Source organism: Cetorhinus maximus, chromosome 17 (assembly GCF_964194155.1).
Source record: "Cetorhinus maximus chromosome 17, sCetMax3.hap1.1, whole genome shotgun sequence".
In the NCBI taxonomy this organism is placed as follows: domain Eukaryota; kingdom Metazoa; phylum Chordata; class Chondrichthyes; order Lamniformes; family Cetorhinidae; genus Cetorhinus; species Cetorhinus maximus.
In genome coordinates, this window is record NC_135895.1 from 80,373,932 (window position 1) to 80,395,971 (window position 22,040).

General features: G+C 48.9%; 1 protein-coding gene across 1 annotated transcript in view; it reads right to left on the reverse strand.

Annotated features, from left to right (window-relative positions):
• LOC144692534 (LIM homeobox transcription factor 1-alpha-like) overlaps nucleotides 1-22,040 on the reverse strand; it is a 369,110-nt gene that overhangs the window by 7,076 nt on the left and 339,994 nt on the right. The window contains exons 4-7 of the mRNA XM_078561506.1: nucleotides 14,194-14,363; nucleotides 13,479-13,556; nucleotides 8,279-8,348; nucleotides 2,881-3,048 (exon numbers count right to left, since the gene is read on the reverse strand). Of these exons, the coding sequence (XP_078417632.1) occupies nucleotides 2,881-3,048; nucleotides 8,279-8,348; nucleotides 13,479-13,556; nucleotides 14,194-14,363 (486 nt within the window). The remainder of the gene's footprint in view (nucleotides 1-2,880; nucleotides 3,049-8,278; nucleotides 8,349-13,478; nucleotides 13,557-14,193; nucleotides 14,364-22,040) is intronic.

Genomic DNA, 22,040 nt, shown 5'->3' on the forward strand with positions numbered 1-22,040 from the left:
CACAGTGGAGGAGTGGTAGCGTTTATAAGTTTGCTTGGAGGCTGGGAGTGAACACTCCTGCTCTTCCTGGCCCACAAGCAGTGCTACAAATACCCTTCACCTCTTTGCTGCGGTTTCCTGAGAGCTGGCAGCATTAAATTCAAAATGGAACTAAAATGTCAGGCACACAGAACATTCAAACCTTTAGATGAGCAATCCACATCCTGGACGTGGATTTTGATTGGCCGCTCCCATCTCACCTCCATTAAAACCACAACTGGGCAATTTCAACGTTGGGTTCGAAATTTTAAAAATTTTACTTTCCGCCTGATTTAGTCCCCCAGATTTTTTGGGAGTTAAAATTGCTCTCACTGTGTTTCGCACTCCATCAGACCCATTTGATCTCTAAACTTCTTTACAGACATACCCTGATCTTCAAAGATAGTGAAGCAAGACTTCAAACATTCACCCAATTTCACATCTCCAAAGCTCAACCTCTGCTGCATTGGATAAAAGTCAGTTCCCTTCCCCAGTATCACAAGACTCATTATACTTGGTCATCGCAAACTATGCCTATTCTTCTTATCTTCAGTCCCATTTTCTCAGTCAGTTGTCTGTCCAGCTCCTCTCTGAAGAAGCTAAGTGTCATCATCAACCACTAGTTAGACCTCAGCGAGGATAATCCAACCATTTCTGAGCACCACACTTTAGAAAGGGCTGAAGCTGTGAGGAGGGTAGTGAGGGCATGGACACGGGCTGGTGGAATGGGCAAGCGTATGGCAAATGAAAATTAATGCAGAGAAGTGTGAAGTGATACTTTTTGACAGGAAGAATGAGGAGAGGCAGGGCAGGTTGAGAAAGCAGTTAAAGCATATGGGATCCCGGGCTTTGTAAGCAGCGGCACAGAGTTACAAAAGCAAGGAGGTTATGTTAAACATGTATAAAATACTGGTTGACCTCAACTGGAGTATTGTCTCCAATTCTGGGCCCAGCACTTTAGGAAGCATGTGAATACATTGTAGAGGGCACAGAAAAAATTCACAAGAACGGCTTCAGCGATGAGGGACTTCAGTTATGTGGATAGACTGGAGAAGCTGGGGCTGTTCTCCTTGGGGAAGAGAAGGCTGAGAGGGGATTTGATAGAGGTGTGAATGAGGGGTTTGGACAGGGTAGGTAGGGAGAAGCTGTCCCCATTGGTGGAGGGATCGAGAACCAAAGGTTTTAAAGTGACTGGTGAAACATTGGTGACATGAGGGAAACTTTTTCACACAGCGAGTGGTGAGAATCTGGAATGCACTGTCTGAGAGTGTGGTGGAGACAGGGTCCATTGTGGCTTCCAGAAGAGAATTAGATAATTAACTGAAGAGAAAAGATTTGCAGGGCTGTGAGGAAAAGGCAGGGAAATGGGACTAGCCACCTCTGTGTTGTAACTATATGATTCTATTCTATGATGATATCAAGGCCTCGGAATGGGTACAGAAGAGGTTAATTTGAAAGGGAAGGTTGAGAGGGGAAGTAATAGAGGCATTCAAAATTAGGGGCAGAATTTAATGCCCTCCCTCTGGCGATTTTGGTGGCGGGGGTCTTTTAATCAGGTGGGAGGGTGGCGGGTCTGGACCCTGCCATTTTCCCGCCTCTGTCCCGATTAAATCCGAGACGGGAAGCTAATTCATGCCCATTTAAGGGTCTCATCCTGCTGCTGCTGGGATTCACCCAGAGGTGGGAGGGGGTCTTGCCATGCAAGAAGCCTATTCGAGGGGCTTGACGTTGGGAATGGGGGGCCCATTGAGAGCCCGCCCCCACCCCTGCCAAACCGCTCCCCACCCCCCTAACAGCATCTACCCTACAAACACCCCTTCTCGCCATCACTCACCTGTGCCTGGGTCTATGGCCATCCCAGGCCTCGGGTGGTGCTCATTAGTGGAGAGCTATTGGCCTCTGATTGGCCGGCAGCTCTCGGTAGATGGGGCATCCACCCCTTGACCCCGCCGAAGGCCCACTACTGTCTTGTTAAATGCCTGATTGGCACTTAATTCACCCGAAAGAGGCAATGCAGGGCTCTCATTGGCTCTCCATTCGGTGGGTAAGACCCTCCCACACCGCCCATCACCCCCCCACCCCACCCCCAACCCCACCCCACCCCTATGCCTCCACTGAATATCACCCCGTGAGCAGTTTTAACAGGATAAATAAGGAGAAACTGTTTCCACTGGCAGGGTGGTCAGTAGCCGGGTGGAAGGCCCAGAGAGGAGATGAGGAGCCGTTTTTTCGCACTGCACGTTGTTGTTGTGATCTGGAGTACGCTGCCTGAAAGGGCAGTGGAAGCAGATTCAACAGTAACTTTCAAACGAGAGCAGCATCTTGATTTTGAAAAGGAAAACAAAAAAATAAATAAATACAGGTTATTGGGAAAGGTCAGGGGATGGGGTTAATTAGATGGCTCTTTAAGAGAGGCAGCACGGACATGATGGGCTGAAAGGCCTACACCTGTACTCTGTGGCCGGGATTTTCCGACCCTGTCGCGGGCGGGACCCCAGCCAGGAGTCCATTGACTTGCAGCGGGACCGGAAGATTCCGGAGGCAGGCAGGCACGGAAAATCCCGTCCATTGATTCTGCAATCAACTGCTTTTGGCTGGGAGCCTGCTCTGCATCCACTCTTTTCGACAGTAAGCCCAGATGTGGCAAAGGGGATTGTGCACCTCGATGCCAGTCGTAACCCAACTTCCAGTAAGACCATGCGTGCCGGAAAAGCGGAAAGGTAGACGCCATCGAAAGCGCCATCGTGATTGGCAGTGGTCGGTCACTTGCTCCAGGCTTACAGCCATCTTTCCGGGGGCGGGGGGGGGAGTTTTTAAAAAAGAATTAATCGGCGAACATTTCAAGGAGAAAGAAGCAGTCACCATAAGGGTGCATATGGTCTCCCGGCATCTGAGGAGGAGTGAGGCCTTGTCGGAAAGGATCGGTGTTATATCCATTCTGTTCAATAGCCAGGAGCTGCTGCGGAGGCAGGCTGGTGTAAGGGTTCATCATCGTCTCCATCCCTGGGTTATTGGAGGTGTTCGCTGGGACTGCACAAGAAAAAGAAATACAATGAAAGGAATGTCACACAGCAACACATTCTATCCAGCCCGGTCTCTATGTAAGGAAGTCACGTTCAACCTGTTTAAACCTCTGGTCAAGCTCCATCCAAAGAGTTGGGTCCAATGCTGGGTATCGCTTTTGGACGGATGTCAAGGCCTCGGAGAGGGTGCACAGGAGATTTACCAGGGAAGGACCAGGGGTGAGGGACTTGAGTTAAATGGTGTAACAAGAGCAGCTGGGGTTGTTCTTAGGGTAGAGAAGGTTAAAGGGAGATATTATAGAGGTTTTCAGAAATCTGAGAAGCTTTGACAGCTAATGTTCCCACTGGTAGGAGGATTGGTCACAAGAGGACACAGATTTAAGGTAATACAATGTGTATTAGAATTAGAATGATAGAACACATGAGGAGACTGTTTGGCCCATCGTCCCTGTGCTATCCAATTATCCCCACCCCTCCCCAATTTTTCCCATTGCCTTGCAAATTTTCTTCCTTCAACTATTTATCGAATTCCTGTTTGAAAGCGATCAATTCGTCTGTTTCCATCAGCCTTTCAGGCAGCGCATTCTGGATCGCAACAGGTCACGGGGTAGAAATCTGCGCTGAGCAGGCAGGCACCCGGCCGGCCCGCCTGAGTGTGAAATGGCGCGCGATGAGGTCGGGCGAGTGTCCCGCCTTCACCGTGCACTCGCGCGATGTTTTGGTCGGTGGGCATGCGTGGGAGTCGGCAGCCCGCCCGCCGACAATTAACAGGCCTGTTAAGGCCATTAAAGTTATAATTGAATGAAAATTTTTGCTGACCGTCCAGCCTTACGGTTGGCGGGCAAGCGAAAAGGCCAAGCGGCCTTTGGACTTTTTAGGAAACCACATCCACGGGCAGGATGAGGTTTCCAACAGCTAATTAAAAAATTTTAACATTTCATGTATAACATGTCACATGAGGGGGACGCATTTTTAAACATTGCTAAGTTTTTTTATTCCTGATTTTTTTTAAATCTTCACCTCCCTGAGGCAGCTCTGTGCCCCAGGGAGCCTTCATTGCTCGAACGCCCGTGCTCGCCTTCCTCCCGCTCCCGCCCCGGCAGCGATGCACCGTACGTTTCACACTGGCTGACCGTTAATTGGCCGGCCAGCGTGAAATCGATCGGCGCCTGATCGCGGGCGATCGTCGGTTTTGCAGCTGCTCCGAGGCCCGCCCGCTGTGCCCACCTGACACGCGCAAAATCCTGCCCATTGTGTATCGTTCCCCTCATTTCACCTCTGGTTCCTCTTAACTATCTTAAATCTGCATCCTTTGTTTACCCCTCTGCTACTAGAAACAATATCTCCTTATTTACTCAATCAAAATCCTTCATAATTTTGCACACCTCTTATCAATTCTCCTCTTAACCTTCTCTGCTCTCAGGAGGACAATCCCCAGCTTCTCCAGACTGACGTCCCTCATTCCTCTCATCATTTCCCACAGCCTTCTCGACTTGTCTTGTCCCCTTCAGAGACTTGTGCACGCACATCTCCGGACTCTCTCTGTGCCCCCTTTTAAAACTGTAGCGTTTATATCGCCCACTGCCTGCCTAATTCACCAGTCTATATTATCCTGAAGCCCGCTCCATCCTCCTCACTGCTTTCCTGCATTTTCAAGCTTAATGCCACCTACAAGCTTTGAAGTGATGCCCCACATGCCAAGTCCGTATCATTATAACAAAAGAAGAAATGCAGTCTGCAGCCATCCAACACGACTCTCTGCTGTGTATCCCTTAGTCAACGCTGTCACTGGCTCCTTTAATCCCATGGGTTTTAATTTGGTCACAAGTCAATCATGCGACACTTTATCAAATGTCTTTTGAAAGTCCATATACACAACATCAACCGCACTACCCTTATCAACCCTCTCCATTACCTCATCAAAGAACTCAATCAAGTTAGTCAAACACGGTTTGCCTTTAACAAATCTGTGCTGGCTTCATTTATTAACTCACTTTATTCCAAGCGTCAATTAATTTGGTCTTGGATTATGGTCTCTAGATGGTTCTGCACCACAGCTGTTGGGCTGACTGATCTGTAGTTGCTGGGTTTATCCCATCCCTTGTTCTTAAACAGAGGTGTAACATTTGTAATTCTCCAGTCCTCTGGTACTACACCCATACCTTAAGGAGAATTGGAAGATTGTGGGCAGTTCCATTCAATTACCTCCCTCAGTAACCTAGGCTGCAGCCCATCTGGAACATGGGATTTATATACACATAGGACTGCTAATATTTAAAAATCCTCCTCCTGATCTAGCTTTAGCTAATCTAATTTTTCTACAATTTCTTCCTTTACACCTACAAAGAACCAGAGGGAAGCTGAGAGGAAATGTATTTTACAGTTATGATAATCCTGAATGCATTGTCTAAATTGATGGTCAAAACAAATACAGCAATAACTGTTCAAAGGGAATTGGATATTTATTCCAATTGGAACAGTTCCCAGGGTTCTGTGGAAAGAGCAGAGGGAGTGGATTAAATTTGATAGCACTGTCAAAGAGCCGACATAGACAGTATGGGCCTGGACCCCTGTTCAAAAGCTCTCCAATAGTCACTCTCCACCCAGACTCTCCAAACCCAGACTCCGCACACCCAGACTCCACCCAGACTACCCACATCCAGACTCCCCCAGTCAGACTTCCCACACCCAGACTCCTCCCAGACTCCATCCAGGCTTTCCACACCCAGGCTACACCCAGACTACAGTCAGGCTCCCTCACCCAGACAACCCTCACGCAGACTATACCCAGGCACCCACATGCAGACTACACCCAGACTTCCTATGCCCAGACTACACCCAGGCTTCCCATACCCAGACTACACTCAGACTCCCACACCCAGACTAGACGCAGAATGTACACACCAGACTACACCCAGACTCCCTAAACCAAGATTATACCCAGAACCCCCACACCCAGACTAGACCCATACTCTCGACACCCAGGCTCCATCCAGACTCCATCTATGCTCCTCAGATCCAGATTCCACCCAGTCTCCCCATACCCAGACTACACCCAGACTACACCTAGACTCCCCACACCCAGACTACACCCAGACACCCCACACCCAGACTTTCACACCCACACTCCACCCAGACTCCCCACACCCATACTCCGCACACCCAGGCTCCACCCAGACGCCCCACACCCAGACTCCTGAGAGCCAGACTACACCCAGACGCCCCACACCCATACTCCCCACATCCAGACTCCCCACACCCAGACTCAGACTACACCCAGACGCCCCGCACCCAGACGCCCCACACCCAGACTCCCCACACCCAGGTGCCCCACACCCAGACTCCCCCAACCTAGACTACACCCAGACTCCCCACACCCAGACTACACCCCCCATACTAAACCCAGACTCCCTACACCCAGACCACATCCATACTCCCCATACTCAGGCTACACCCAGACTCCACCCCAGGCTCCCCACGCCCAGACTCCCCAGACTCAGACTCCACCCAGACTCCTCAGACCCAGACTACACCCAACTCCCCCACACCCAGACTACACCCACCCAGCCTGCACCCCATACTCCCCATACCCAGGCTACACCCAGATGCCCTACACCCAGACTCCACCCACCCAGCCTGCACCCCATACTCCCCATACCCAGGCTACACCCAGGTAACACCCAGACTCCACCCAGGTAACACCCAGACTCTCCACACCCAGACTCCACCCAGGCAACACCCAGACTCCCCACACCCCAACTACACCCAGATTCCCCACACCCAGACTACACCTAGATGCCCCACACCCAGACTCAACCCACCCAGACTCCCCACACCCCCCCAATCACAGCTGAGCTGATGAGTATGCAGCAAGAATTGGAAACCTAACATAGCTAAAGGATAGATGGTGGTGTAGTGGTAATGTTGCTGGACTAATAATCCAGAGGCCCAGGCTAATGTTTTGGAGACATGGGTTCAAATCCCACCACAGCAGCTGGTGGAATTTAAATTCAGTTAATAAAAAAATCTGTAATATAAAGCTAGTTTCAGTAATGGTGACCATGAAACTATCATCGATTGTTGCAAAAGAAAAAATGATCTGATTCACTAATGCCCCTTAGGGAAGGAAAACTGCTGTCCCTGTTTGGCCTGGCCTACATGTGACTCCAGACTCACCGTAATGCAGTTGACTCTTAACTGCCCTCTGAAATGGCCTAGTGGGCCACTAAGGAAGGACAATAAATGCTGGCCTTGGCAGTAATACCCACATCCCATGAAAGAATAAGGAAAAGTCTTAACTCCCTGTGCGTTAAATTGCCTAAGCACATTGAGCAATGGCAGGGTGGGGGGGTTACTGTAGAACAATGATGGTCAGCGGAATATATAACACTGAATTTCCACCACAACTCAGCCTTTATGTTCTCCTCTCACTGGCGCACACTGCACCAGGGTTTGAACTGTAAACTGGGTGGGGGCAGGTGGGTTGGGGCTGGCAGTAGCCAGATTAACAGGTTGATGCTGAATTCTTTGCCCCTTGCCTGAACTTTAAAAAAGAATAATTGTGAGGATGTAACTCAGGAAGCAATGAGGAAAGGCACCTTTCCCAACAGCCCTGTCTCAGCTTGGGGGGGTCTACGAGTTGAGGTATTGCGTTAAGCTGAGAGCGAGGGAACCCAAGATTAAGAGGTAGTTTTGGCTCTTCCCCCAAACCACAACGAATGGCAACAATTAAAATGCAGTTCTCAGTTCCTGCTCATTCCCTCTTTGATAGCCGCTGTCTCTGGAGTGGGTCAAGTGTCCTCACTGGCCTGTGACCCCTATAGCACCTCAGGCTCCTCCAAACCCCAACTCCAAATGCCACAAGCTCCTATATCCCAGCATCAAAACACATACAATGCCCGTCCTCCCACATTTACCTGGCTGCTGCCAGCCCTCTCTATCTTCCACTCTCTCACCCCTGCCCCCCTCCTCACCCCCGCCCCCAATGTGCTGCCAATAGCAGCATTCAGACAATGTCGGCTGGTTAAAGTCTGCTGGTGCTCCCACAAAGATCCCCTCATTTGCCTTGTTGTCCAATCGGCCCCTCGGTTACAGAATCAAACCAATAGCTCTACCGTATCTGCACTCAGTGACACTGTGACCACCGAGGTGAAAGGTCATGCACCTGAAAGGTGGACCAATGTTTCTTACAGGCACAGTGTCAGTCGTGATATGTTTGTAGCCCTCCCTGTTCTAACCTGTGTTCAGTCGCTGGGTGTTCTGCTGGTCCTGTTGCTGTTGCTGCTGCCGGCGAGCTAACTTCTTCATCTGGTGAGAGAGAGAAAAGATGGCATTACTGTCGGCAAAGACAGCATGGGGTGACTCCATCCTAAAGGAACGTGGATCCTCTGTCCCAATGCAGCGTGTGGTCACTCTGTCACTAACACAGCATGTGGTCACTCTGCCCCAATGCAGCGCGGGGTAACTCTGTCCCAACGCAGCGTGTGGTCACTCTGTCACTAACACAGCGTGTGGTCACTCTGTCACTAACGCAGCGTGTGGTCACTCTGTCCCTAACGCAGCGTGTGGTCACTCTGTCACTAACACAGCGTGTGGTCACTCTGTCACTAACACAGCGTGTGGTCACTCTGTCACTAACACAGCGTGTGGTCACTCTGTCACTAACACAGCGTGTGGTCACTATGTCACTAACACAGCGCGGGATCACTCTGTCACTAACACAGCGTGGGGTCACTCTGTCACTAACACAGCGTGTGGTCACTATGTCACTAACACAGCATGCGGTCACTCTGTCACTAACACAGCGTGTGGTCACTATGTCACTAACACAGCGTGTGGTCACTCTGTCACTAACACAGCGTGTGGTCATTCTGTCACTAACACAGCGTGTGGTCACTCTGTCACTAATGAAGCGTGTGGTCACTCTGTCCCTAACGCAGCGTGTGGTTACTCTGTCACTAATGCAGCATGTGCTCACTCTGTCACCAATGCAGCGTGTGGTCACTCTGTCCGTAACACAGCGTGAGGTCACTTTAACTCTAATGCAGCATGTGGTCACTCTTACCCTGATGCAGCGCGTGGTCACTCTGTCACCAACGCAGCATGTGGTCACTCTGTCACTAACACGGTGTGTGGTCAGTCTTACCCTAACGCAGCGTGGGGTCACTCTTATCCTAAAACAGCGTGGGGTCACTCTTATTCAAACGCAGTGTGGGTCCACTCTTATTCAAACACAGCGTGTGGTCACTCTGTCACTAACACAGCATGTGGTCACTCTTACCCTAATGTAGCGTGTGGTCACTCTGTCATTAACATGCTGTCACCAATGTGGCATGTGGTCACTCTGCCACTAACGCACCATGTGGTCACTCTGTCACTGACGCAACGTGTGGTCACTCTGTCACTAACGCAGCGTGTGGTCACTCTGTCACTGAAGCAGAGTTTGGTCACTCTGTCACTAAAGCAGAGTTTGGTCACTCTGTCACTAATGCAACATGTGGTCGCTCTGTCACTAACAGAGCATGTGGTCACTCTTACCCTAATGCAGCGCGGGGTCACTCTGTCACTAACACAGAGTGGGGTCACGCTGTCACTTATGCAACATGGGGTCACGCTGTCACTTAGGCAACGTGTGGTCACTCTTACACTAACGCAGCGTGTGGTCACTCTTACCCTAATGCAGCATGTGGTCACTCTGTCACTAACACAGCGTGGGGTCACTCTGTCATTAAGGCAGCATGTGGTCACCCTGTCACTAACACAGCTTGGGGTCACTCTTATCCTAACTCAGCATGTGGTCACTCTTACCCTAATGCAGTGTGTGGTCACTCTGTCCATGATGCAGCGCGTGGTCACTCTGTCACTAACTCAGCGTGGGGTCAGTCTGTCACTAACAGTGTGTGGTCACTCTTACCCTAATGCAGCATGTGCTCACTCTGTCACCAACGCAGCATGTGGTCACTCTGTCCATAACAAAGTGTGGGGTCACTCTTATCCTAACGCAGCGCGGGGTCACTCTTACCCTAACGCAACGTGTGGTCACTCTTACCCTAAGGTGGCGTGTGGTCACTCTTATCCAAATGCAGCGTGTGGTCACTCTTACCCTAATGCAGCGTGTGGTCACTCTTACCCTAATGCAGCGTGTGGTCACTCTGTCCCTAATGCAGCGTGTGGTCACTCTTACCCTAATGCAGCGTGTGGTCACTCTGTCCATGATGCAGTGTGTGGTCACTCTGTCACTAACGTAGCGCGGGGTCACTCTGTCACTAACAGAGTGCGTGGTCACTCTTACCCTACTGCAGCGTGTGGTCATTCTTAACCTAATGCAGCGTGTGCTCACTCTGTCACCAACGCAGCGTATGGCTACTCTGTCACTAACACAGTGTGTGGTCAGTCTTACCCTAACGCAGCACGTTGTGACTCTTACCCTAACGCAGCGTGGGGTCACCCTTACCCTAAAAAAGCGTGGGGTCACTCTTATCCAAACGCAGCGTGTGGTCACTCTGTCACTAACACAGCATGTGGTCACTCTTACCCTAACGCAGCGTGGTGTCACTCTGTCACTAACACAGCGTGTGATCACTCTGTCACTAACACAGCGTCTGGTCACTCTGTCACTAATGCAGCATGTGATCACTCTGTCACCAACGCAGCATGTGGCCACTCTGTCCCTAACACAGCGTGTGATCACTCTGTCACTAACACAGCATCTGGTCACTCTGTCACTAACACACTGTGTGATCACTCTGTCACTAATGCAGCATGTGATCACTCTGTCACCAACGCAGCATGTGGTCACTCTGTCCCTAACACAGCGTGGGGTCACTCTTACCCTAATGCAGTGGTGGTCACTCTTACCCTAATGCAGTCTGTGCTCACTCTGTCACCTATGCAGCATTAGGTCACTCTGTCACTAACACAGTGTGTGATTAATCTTACCCTAATGCAGCATGGGGTCACTCTTATCCTAACGCAGTGTGGGGTCACTCTGTCACTAATGCAGCATGTGGTCACTCTTACCCTAACGTAGCGTGGTGTCACTCTGTCACTAACACACTGTGTGGTCACTCTGTCACTAATGCAGCATATGATCACTCTGTCACTAACGCAGCGTCTGGTCACTCTGTCACTAACACACTGTGTGGTCACTCTGTCACTAATGCAGCATATGATCACTCTGTCACTAACGCAGCGTCTGGTCACTCTGTCACTAACACATTGTGTGGTCACTCTGTCACTAATGCAGCATATGATCACTCTGTCACCAACGCAGCATGTGGTCACTCTGTCCCTAACACAGCGTGGGGTCACTCTTACCCTAATGCAGTGGTGGTCACTCTTACCCTAATGCAGTGTGTGCTCACTCTGTCACCTATGCAGCGTTAGGTCACTCTGTCACTAACACAGTGTGTGGTTACTCTTACCCTAATGCAGCATGTGGTCACTCTGTCACTAACACAGTGTGTGGTTACTCTTACCCTAACGCAGCGTGTGGTCACTCTTACTCTAATGCAGCATGCGGTCACTCTGTCCTTAATGCACCATGTGGTCGCTCTGTCACTAACGCAGCGTGTGATCACTCTTACCCTAATTCAGTGTGGGGTCACTCTGTCCCTAACGCAGCATGTGGTTACTCTGTCACTAACACGTGTGGTCACTCTTACCCTAATTCAGCGTGTGGTGACTCTTTCCTTAAAACAGCATGTGGTCACTATGTCACTAACATAGCATGTGGTCACTCTTACCCTAATGCAACCTGTGGTCACTTTGTCACTAACACACTGTCACCAACGTGGCGTGTGATCGCTCTGTCACTAACAAAGCGTGTTTTCACTCTGTCACTAACGCTTCGTTTGGTCACTCTGTCACTACCAGAGCATGTGGTAACCCTTACCCTAATGCAGCGTTTGGTCACTCTGTCATTAACAGAGCATGTGGTCTCCCTTACCCTAATGCAGTATGTGGTCACTCTGTCACTAAGGCAGAGTGGGGTCACTCTGTCACTAACGCGACGTGGGGTCACGCTGTCACTTACGCAGCGTGGGGTCACTCTGTCACTAACGCAGCATGGGGTAACTCTGTCACTAACACAGCACAGGGTCACTCTGTCACTACCACAGCGCGGGGTAACTCTGTCACTAACACAGCGCGGGGTAACTCTGTCACTAACACAGCGCGGGGTCACTCTGTCACTAACGCAGCGCAGCGTCACTCTGTCACTAACACAGCGCAGGGTAACTCTGTCACTAACACAGCGCGGGGTAACTCTGTCGGTAACGCTGTGTGTGGTCACTCTTACACTAACACAGTGTGGCATTACTCTCTCCCTAGTACAGCGTGGGGTCACTACGTAGCTGGTGCAGCCTGGGTTTGCTCCACTCTTAACATAGCCTCCCCATAACTCTCAGTCTCGGGCCCTACACAATGTCCATCCTAAAAATGCATTCCAATCCTTTGGTGTCAATGTTTTCCCCATCCTCTCTTCTCCGTCCCAGTCTCCTGCTCAGTAATCTGCACTTCCCTGGAAATTCACCACAACAAACTGCTTACTTGCATCAAACATTGGCAATTCTCTTTTTGATCTAAAAAGCTACTTGTCACCTTGAAATCCATAAAAAACAAACCCAATTCCCTTCATCTTTTCTAGGAGTGTAAACTCCTGGCATCTGGAATCAACCCCCATTGTAGCTATGCCCAGTTAAAGGCAGTGGCTTCCGATGACCAGAAGGGGCATGATCATGGTTTCCCTCTTTAATCTGTGTCCTACATGGGAGCTCTGTCAGGTATGACTGATCCCGAGCCTGTAAAACGCTCAGAGATGTTTGAGCCAGTTAGGCACCTGTTGAGGGGGTAGACTGTCAGTGGTGCTGACCAATGATAAATCTAGTCTCAGTAATGGTGGCCATGACAACCATCATCAATTGTTGTAAAAACCCATCTGGTTCACTAATCTCCTTTAGGGAAGGAAATCTGCAGTCCCTACCCGGTCTGGCCTACATGTGACTCCAGACCCACAGTGATGTGATTGACCCTTAACTGCCCTCTGCAATGGCCTAGCAAGCCATTCAGTTCAAGGGCAATTAGGGATGGGCAACAAATGCTGGCCTTGCCAGTGACACCCACATCCCATGAAGGAATTTAAAACCCTGCCATGCTCGCTTTCGGTCTTTGCCCAAATATGTGGGTCAGCGAGTAAGGCTGCAAAGTGTCATGGTTCTGATCGTCCTCCTCCACTTCCCAATGGGCCCTGTTGGTAAGCAGTGCCCACTCTGATTGGACTTAATCCTGGCGGTTTCATCACATGACCTCCTGCCTCCATTCACCCCACCCAGTAAAACAGCCCATCCCCCCACCCTGTGTCCTGCCAATTAATCTTTAATTCCCGGGAACTCCAGGAAAATCCTGGAGGTTTGGCTATCCTACCTGTCAGCGACTTACCTTGGCTCTTTGATTTTGGAACCAGACTTGGACAACGCGGACACTCAGGCCTGTCTCTGCTGCTAGTGTCTCCCTGACCTTAGAAAGAAAGAAAGAACCAGTCATCAGCACTGACCCCCACACTGAGCCAGCATTAACAAACCCATATCAAACCCAGGAGTGGGTTAAGACAGTTCTGGATGTGCTTCACCCTCTCTGGCTCTTCTCCCCCTCCTGTTCCACCTTCACGCCAATTGTAGAGCCAATACCACACAGAAGGAGGCCGTTCGGCAATTCAAGTTCATGCTGGCTCTCTGTTGATAAAGTTATTCCCTGCTCTATACTCATACATCACTCGTGAGCTCAGCCCGCCAATCTCAAACGGGTCGTCAGAGAGTGATCAAGGGCTTTGGCCAAAGAGAAGGCATCGCAAGAGGCCATGGGCACAGAGGTAGGGGTCAGGTCACACTGGCACCATTCAGCCGGCTGCTCCGATGGGTTTGAACCAGTTAACTAGTGGGTGGGGGGGAGGGGAGAGGCGGAAGGACACCAATGGATATTTACTCCTGGTATCTCAGGGAGCTCTGTACATGGCGGTTCTCTCATGGGGCTGCCCTCTGCCCCTGACCACGTAGGCCAGAAGATTGCAGTATCTAATGGGAGCACAAGGAGGGGTGATGATACCATGGGGCTGAGCCCTCTCCCTGCCGTTATTTGTCGCTTGTCTTTTTCCTACCTTTCTGCAGGGCTTGGAGGAAACTTCAAAAGATGCCTTGAAGGCACGCCTCTGCTGCGTGGTCAGAATCGTTCGAGGTCTTTTTGGTCTTTTGGGATCTTTGGAGTCGTCCCCTCCTTTACACTGTAATTGTCCTAGTTTGCCGATGCAATCATCGTCATCGCTCTTAGCTGCAGAGGAGAGGCAAATGGGCCGAGTCAATGATCATAAATGCTGCATTACACATGGTCACAATGTCCTTCCTTGGTGCCAACTCAATCTCAGACCCATTTACAAAGAACAGTATCAATCCCACTCCAGGCTAACAGTGTGTACACACATCAGTGACACTTCAATCATTTGATTTAGTTACATACAAAGCTCAGTGCCTGATTCATGAGCAATTCATGAGGTATAATAAAAAAATTACCCAATGAATAAGAATGTGTTTCCAGGCGACAAGGTGTGCCTGGATTCAGGCTGACCTTCCTGAAAGTTGAAACTATCAGTCTTGTTATACCCTGTACACACTGCAGTCACACACTGGGGTAGATCTTGACTTTGTGTTCTAGCTTAAAGCCAGCCTGTGCACTGCTCTACAGCTCTCCTCATTCTTTTGTTCCAAAGCCTGACCTTGCAAGGGCTGAATGTCCGCCACAGAAGGGAATTTGCTGCCGACTACATGTAACTCTTGCCCCATAGCGTGTGGTTGGCTCTTAATGCCCTCAGAGGGTCGGGGGATGGGCTATAAATACTGTCTTCTGCAAGAGCAAAACCTGAATGTTGGCAGAAGTCCTTGTTCATGGGAGTTGTGGACGTTGGTAGAATGTTGGCAGAAGTCCTTGTTCATGGGAGTTGTGGACGTTGGTAGAATGTTGGCAGAAGTCCTTGTTCATGGGAGTTGTGGACGTTGGTAGAATGTTGGCAGAAGTCCTTGTTCATGGGAGTTGTGGACATTGGTAGAATGTTGGTAGAAGTCCTTGTTAGTCTTTGACGGGTGGCGGAGGATCCAGCTGATGAGATACACAGGGCTTCGGCCTAGCAAATGGGTTAGAAATGCCAATGCTCCAGGAATTGAAGGTTATTCTCCGGGATACAGCTGTGAGCAACCAGGGAGTAAAATCAAAGGGCTCTTCAAAAAAAAACTGCGTCCAGTTTTCCATTTTCTTTCAACGCTTCCACTAATTAGTCCTAAAAGTATTGGAGATGGTGAAAAAAAAAGGGGGTTGTTTTGACTGACAGTCAAGAATCATCCAATCGGCTTTGAAACTGGCCATGGGATGGCGGGGCACTGCCAGGATGGGCATGTTGGGTGACCAATGGCAGGAGTGGGGTCATCAAAGGCAGGAGGTCATGTGATGAAGCGTCCAGGAATACAGCCAATCAGAATTTGGGGGCCGCAAACGAGGGCAATGGCACTGCTCCTCACTGATGCACTGAGTCCTTATCTTAGAGTCTCGAAGCCTTCAGCCCAAGCTCCTGCACAAGCTAAAACTTTTTCCCTTTTACAGAGCAGCTGCAAAAACAAAATGAAGATGCCAAAAGGAAAAGCATACAGGCCCAACGTCTTGTAACTGAAGAAAATGACAATCTCCCTGATAGTGATATAATTTATTATTGCAGCTGCTTCACAGGCCCCAATCAGAAGAGCTGCCAGTAACAAAGGGAAATAACATCATCCCTCAGAGCACGAGCCTCTTCCCACATCCGATTATGGTGTGTATAACGCTCCTTTTTCGCACCACAAAGGCTCTCGATTGGATTCCTAACCTGTGCTGTGTTAACTGATCTCTGCTGATCGTCAGCTGGAGGCACTGGATTGGGAAAGGGGATGGGAAAAACAGCCTCGGAGCTCCAGCAATCGGTGGGTGCTGGGAGGCAGTGTGGAGATATGGGAATGCCCGGTGGATACCAGTTGGTCCCTATTGGAATGTACATGCGGATGTCGGGGGTGAGGACAGCACCTGGCTTGGCTCCGATGTCTCAGAGCTTCAATTGGTAACACTCCCAGCTGTGATACGAAGGCTGTGGGCAGAAGTTCCCCTTCAGAATCCTAAATGCATAATCCAGGTTGATGCTCCCAGTGGAGAACTGAGGGGGTGCTTCCTTCCCGTTCAGACATTGCACCCCCCGATTGATTAAAACAATCCTGCAGCACGAGAGGAGCTGTCCCTCGTGTCTTTGCCAATATTTATCCCTCAATCAACAGTGGAGCAGATTATCTGCTCGCAATCACGTTACTATTTGTGAGTGCTTGCTGTGTGCAAACTGGCTGCAGCGTTTCCTACATTACAACAGTTGCCTACACTTCAAAAATGGTTGCAAAGTGTACTTGGGGTGTCCTGGAGCTGTGAAAAGTGCTGCATAAACATAGTTTTTAGTTTGGGCTCACACAAGCCAGTCTAGCTATTTGGGGGAGGATCTTGCGACCCTCTCGCTCTTTAACATCTTCTGCTTTGGCTCAGCATCCAACTTCTTCCTGATTGTCCATCCAACGAAACACCTCAGGGCATTGTTGTACATGAAAGGCACGGGAAAAGGGCGACTCACTGCTTTGATCACCGGCAGGGTGTGGAACTGTCTGCGAGCCAAAAACAATCCCTCCAGGAGAGAAAACTTTGGAAAGTAATGCACTGCAGACAGCCATTAATCATGAGGATTGAGAGGTGGACTGTCACCGGGGCTCGGGGAAATCTGAGCTGTCAGAAAGCACACATTTGATTTGGGAGTGGATGGTTGAATTTGTGTAGCGGACATTTTATCAGGGGCCCCGAGTGAGTGGGTGAAAGGTTCCTAATGTTGAAGGAATAAACTTGCACGGGGGTTTTGATGGCTGATTCCGGCCTCCATTGTTAATCACCCTGACAGAGGGGGGAGCCCAGAGAAAAGGGAGCCGACGGGAAACAGTTTTAAATCAAATGGAGCTAAAGAAAATAAAATTTTACATGCATCTTATTCTTGGCACCATCACTGGGCCAGCCAGAAGATTCGAGTGCACTAACTGGCTGGCTCAGCTGTTCCCAGCCGTGGATGTCAGTTCCACCATGTCCCATTCTGCCCCACCCCCCCACCAACACCCCACCCCGGACCCCCAACTTTATATCTATAATTCCTCAACTCTTTTCTAAAAAATACCTTGGTGTGTTGATGCCTACTCAACAGCAAAACTATGGAAAGGGAGTTGGCGCAATGGGTAAGGGCATGACCTTTCACCTCTGCGATCCATGTGTTCCAAATCCTACTCGGGGTACAACGCCATAGGAGTGGCAGCCCATAGGTCCGGCTTCAGCCCTGCACAGTCACCTGCTTTACACTCGCCAGGGCGAGTCCTGATATGGGATTGCAGCTGTTTGCATCAGCCGTAGCTCAGTGGCAACTCTCACCTCTGAGGTCGAAGGTCATGGGTTTAAAGTTAGCTCCGGAGACTTGAGCATGTAATCCATGCTGAGACTCCAACGCAATACTGGGGCGGTGCTGCACTGTCAGAGGTGCCAACTTTCAGCTGAGATGTTAAAGTGAGGCCCCCTCTGTTTACTCAGGTGGATGCACTATTTCAAAGAAGAACAGGGGAGTTCTTCCCGATATCCTGGCCAACGCTTATCCTTCAATCAACATGACAAAAAACAGATTATCTGGTCTTTGTCATATTGTTGTGTGTGGGAGCTTGCTGTGTGCAAATTGGCTGCTGCTTTTCCTATATTACAACAGTGATTACACTTCAGGAAGTATTTAATTGACTGCAAAGCATCTTCTGAGGTTGAGAAAGGCGCTATATAAATGCAAGTTCTTTCTCTTTTCACTCGGAGAGATTATTAGGGTGTCCCACTGCTGTATTGGGGATGAGCTCCTTTAAGGCAAGGGTAGAGGGAGCTGCACAGAGTGTCTGCCTGTACCTGACCTGGGTGTGGCTGGTATTGTCACTGGGTACACCTAGTGCCGTTTGCCTGTGACTAATGCTCCTCATTTCAATGAATGGGCTATTTCATCAAATAATATTGCTGCAAATGTAATCTGTTTGGGGATTATATTTGGTTCACGATGGAACATCATCCTCCCCTGTTACTGCACTGCCTACTACGCCACTCCCACATGTCTGGGTGAAATAATTGCCAACTGCAAAGGTAAATGTAGAGAAAAAGGGCTGTTTGGTCCATCTAGCCAATCCTGCGGCCTATCCCAGGTATTAACCACTCTGCGCCTATGGCATTCCTTTTGAATGAGGCCCCGTTTATATAGCATCTTCCACCTTCAGCGGATCGCTTTGAGGCAGGCTCATTGCTGCTGTGCAGACAAACGGGGCCGCTATTGTGTGCACAGCAAGATCCCACAAGTAGTGCTGCAACGACGGAGCGGTTAATCTATTTTGGTCATCAACCGTGGTCAAAGAAGTTGGCCAGAATGCCGGGAGAACTGCATTTGCCATTTGACCAATTTTTGTACCTGAGTCCGTTTGCCCTACGATTGGGGATGTAACTGGATTTTACTCCACTCTCCGTCTTTCTCTGTTGCCATTACTGTGCATTGCATGGCAACAAGTCAGCCCCATGTTCATTTATGCTAGCAACAAGTAACAGCAGAAGAGGGTGAAGAGTGACAGTTTGCTGGTGTCATCCAGCAGGTTTTTTTTGCCTGTGAAGTACTTCAATCCTCTTTGCTCTGCATTCCCAGGTAAGAATCAGGTTTCTCTTTCTGGCCTGAGGGCGGCAAGCTTTGAACGATCACAGGTGGCAGGTACCAGAGGAAGCTGAGTTCCCTGGAGGCCCAGCCTAGAATGGGCCTTGTACAAGGGGGCAGAGTCTTCCAACAATTCAGCCCTTGAGAACCACTTGCTTGACTCTTCTCTCAGGAATTCACCCCCATCCCCCTACTTTAATTAAACTAGCTGCCAGCAGTGAGTGTAACACAAGAGAACACTGACTGTCCATAGGTGCAAGGGTCGATTGCACTTCAGAAAATAGCAAATCGATCCTAGCACTGTAAAACTTGAACACACGGAAATAACACAGAGCTAAATGGGTGTGGGCGCTATTCTGGTTGCCAAAAGATCTGTCAACCAAACACTTGGCTGAGATGTGTGTGATGAAACCACTTTTTTTTTTTGGATTGTTTTTCTTTGCCTTTGTGTTCTTATAAATTAGTACTTGTGGAGATTGTCACTTGGCTAACTGGAGATTGTATGCTTCCAGCCACAGAATGTTTCAATGGTTGCTCCATTCAATTCTGCCTAGGAGCAGGAGTGGCACTCTGTTGGGATATTTTAATATGTTACACAGATCAGTTCAAGGGTCAGTGAACAGGAGTTAATGAACAGTTAGTCAGGGGAAGAAGGTGTCTAGCTCCATACGGCTGAAGTGCTGTGGTTAGCTCTGAGGAGCTGGGGGCTCAGAGAAGCCTTGGGAGCCATTTGGTAGCTCTATGCAGGATAAGTTAATGGCCTCATAGTGAAGGCGCCCCTAGGTAGCAGTGATTATAACATGATTGAACTTCACATTCAGTTTGAGGGAGAGAGGAGTGGGTCTAGACTTTAAACTTAGATAAGGGCAATTATGAGGGTATGAAGACAGAGCAGGCTAAAGTGAACTTGGAAATTAGGTTAAGGAATAGGTCAAGTAGAGATTCAGTGGCAGGCATTTAAGGAGCTATTTCAGAATACTTGAAAAGATACATTCCAGTGAGAAAGAAAGACTCTAAAGGAAGGACATACCATCCGTGGCTAACTAAAGAAGTTAAAGGCAGTGCCTAATTGAAAAAAAAAGCGTATAATTCTGCAAAGATGAATGGCAGGTCAGAAGATTGGACAGAATGTAAAGAACAGCAAAGAATGACTAAAAAATTAATAAAGAGGGAGAAACTAGAGTATGAGAGAGAGCTAGCTAGAAATATATACACAGTAGTAAGGGTTTCTACAGGTATTTAAAAAGGGAAAGAGTAAGTAAAGTGAATGTTGGTCCTCCAGAGAGTGAGAAGGGGGAATTGATAATGGAAAATAAAGAAATGGCAGGTGAATTGAACAGATATTTTGTATTCACTGTAGAGGATACAAATAACATCCCAGAAATAAGTGTGAATCAGGAGGTGAAAGGGAGGAAGGAACTTAAAGCAATTACAATTACCAGGGACAAGTACTGAGAAAATTATTAGAACCAAAAGCTGTCAAGTCCCCTGGTCCTGAATGACTTCATCCTAGGGTCTTAAAAGTGGCTGCTGTGATAGTAGATGCATTGGTTCTAATTTTTCAAAATTCCCTAGATTCTGGAAAGGTCCCATCACATTGGAAAATAGCGAAGAAAGGATTGAGACAGAAAGCTGGAAACAGCAGGCCAGTTAGTTTAACATCTGTCGTAGAGAAATTGCTGGGGTCTATTATTAAGCAGGTTATAGCAGGTCATTTAGAAAATGTCAATGCAATCAAGCAGCGTCAACATGGTCTTGTGAAAGGGAAATCATGTTTAACTAATTTGTTGGGGTTCTTTGAGGAAGTAACAAGCAAAGTGGATAAAGGGGAACCCGTGGATGTGTTGTACTTAGATTTCCAGAAGGCATTTGACAAGGTGCCACGCCAAAGGTTACTACACAAAGTAAGAGCTCATGGTGTAGGGGTAACATGTTAGCATGGATAAAGGATTGGTTAGCTAATAGGAAACAGGGTAGGCATGAATGGGTCTTTATCAGGTTGGCAAGACGCGGTGAGTGGAATGCCACAGGGATCAGGTTGGACAGGCTGGGCCTGTAACCATTGAGGTTCAGAAGTTTGAGAGCTGATCTTATTGAAACATATAAGATCCTGAGGGGTCTTGATAGGGTGGGTGCTGAAAGGATGTTTCCCCTTGTGTGAGAGACTAGAACTAGGGGAGCACAGTTTAAAATTAAGGAGTCTCCCATTTAAGACAGACGAGGAGAATTTTTTTTCTCTCCCGAGGATCGGGGAACCTTTGGAGCTCTCATCCCCAGACAGCGGTGCAGGCAGAGTCACTGGATATTTTTAAGGCAGAGGAAGATAGATTCTTGACTAACAAGAGAGTCAAAGGATGGACTTGAGGCCACAATCTGATCAGTCGTGATCTTATTGAATGAAGGAGCAAGCTAAAGGGGCCGAATGGCCTATTCCTGCTCATAACTGGTATGTTGGTTTCTGCTGCTGAGATTGGGTCTCAGAGAGGCCCAGGGGCAATGTCAGCTCAGTGATGCTGGCAGCTGGGGCAAAGGAATGCCCATGAGCAATGGTGTTCCATGTAGAGTAGTTGGAGAACTGGAATCGTTTCGACGATTAGATGCTGGAGTGCAGCCTTGTGAATCCAGTCTCAAGAGAAGGGACTAAGCAACTGGAAGGCAAGCAGTCGTTGAGGCAGTCAGAGTTGGATTAGCTTTTGAGGGAAATCAGAGGCTAATTCATTGAAAGGTAAGAGCTGAACTCCCTTGCGAAGGAGACAGAGTTTTCAAGAAGTTTTGTGATTTCTCAATATTTGGGTGGGTTGCCAAGAACTTCATGGAATCTGTCTTAGGCGTGTCTGCCATTTAATGTCCAGTTTGTGGCCAGTTCGACCACGGAAGATGAGGTGCTGTTCCTCCAGTTTGCGTTGAGCTTCAGTGAACAGCACCTCATCTTCCGACTAGGCACTCTACAACCTTCCGGACTGAATATTGAGTTCAACAATTTTAGATCTTGAACTCCCTCCTCCATCCCCACCCCCTTTCTGTTTCTTCCCCCTCCTTTTTGTTTTTTCCAATAATTTATATAGATTTTTCTTTTCCCACCTATTTCCATTATTTTTAAATGTATTCCACCCATCATTTATCTATACCTTTTATGCCCTTTTAGTCTTATTTCACCCCATCCCCACTAGAGCTATCTGTACCTTGCTTGTCCT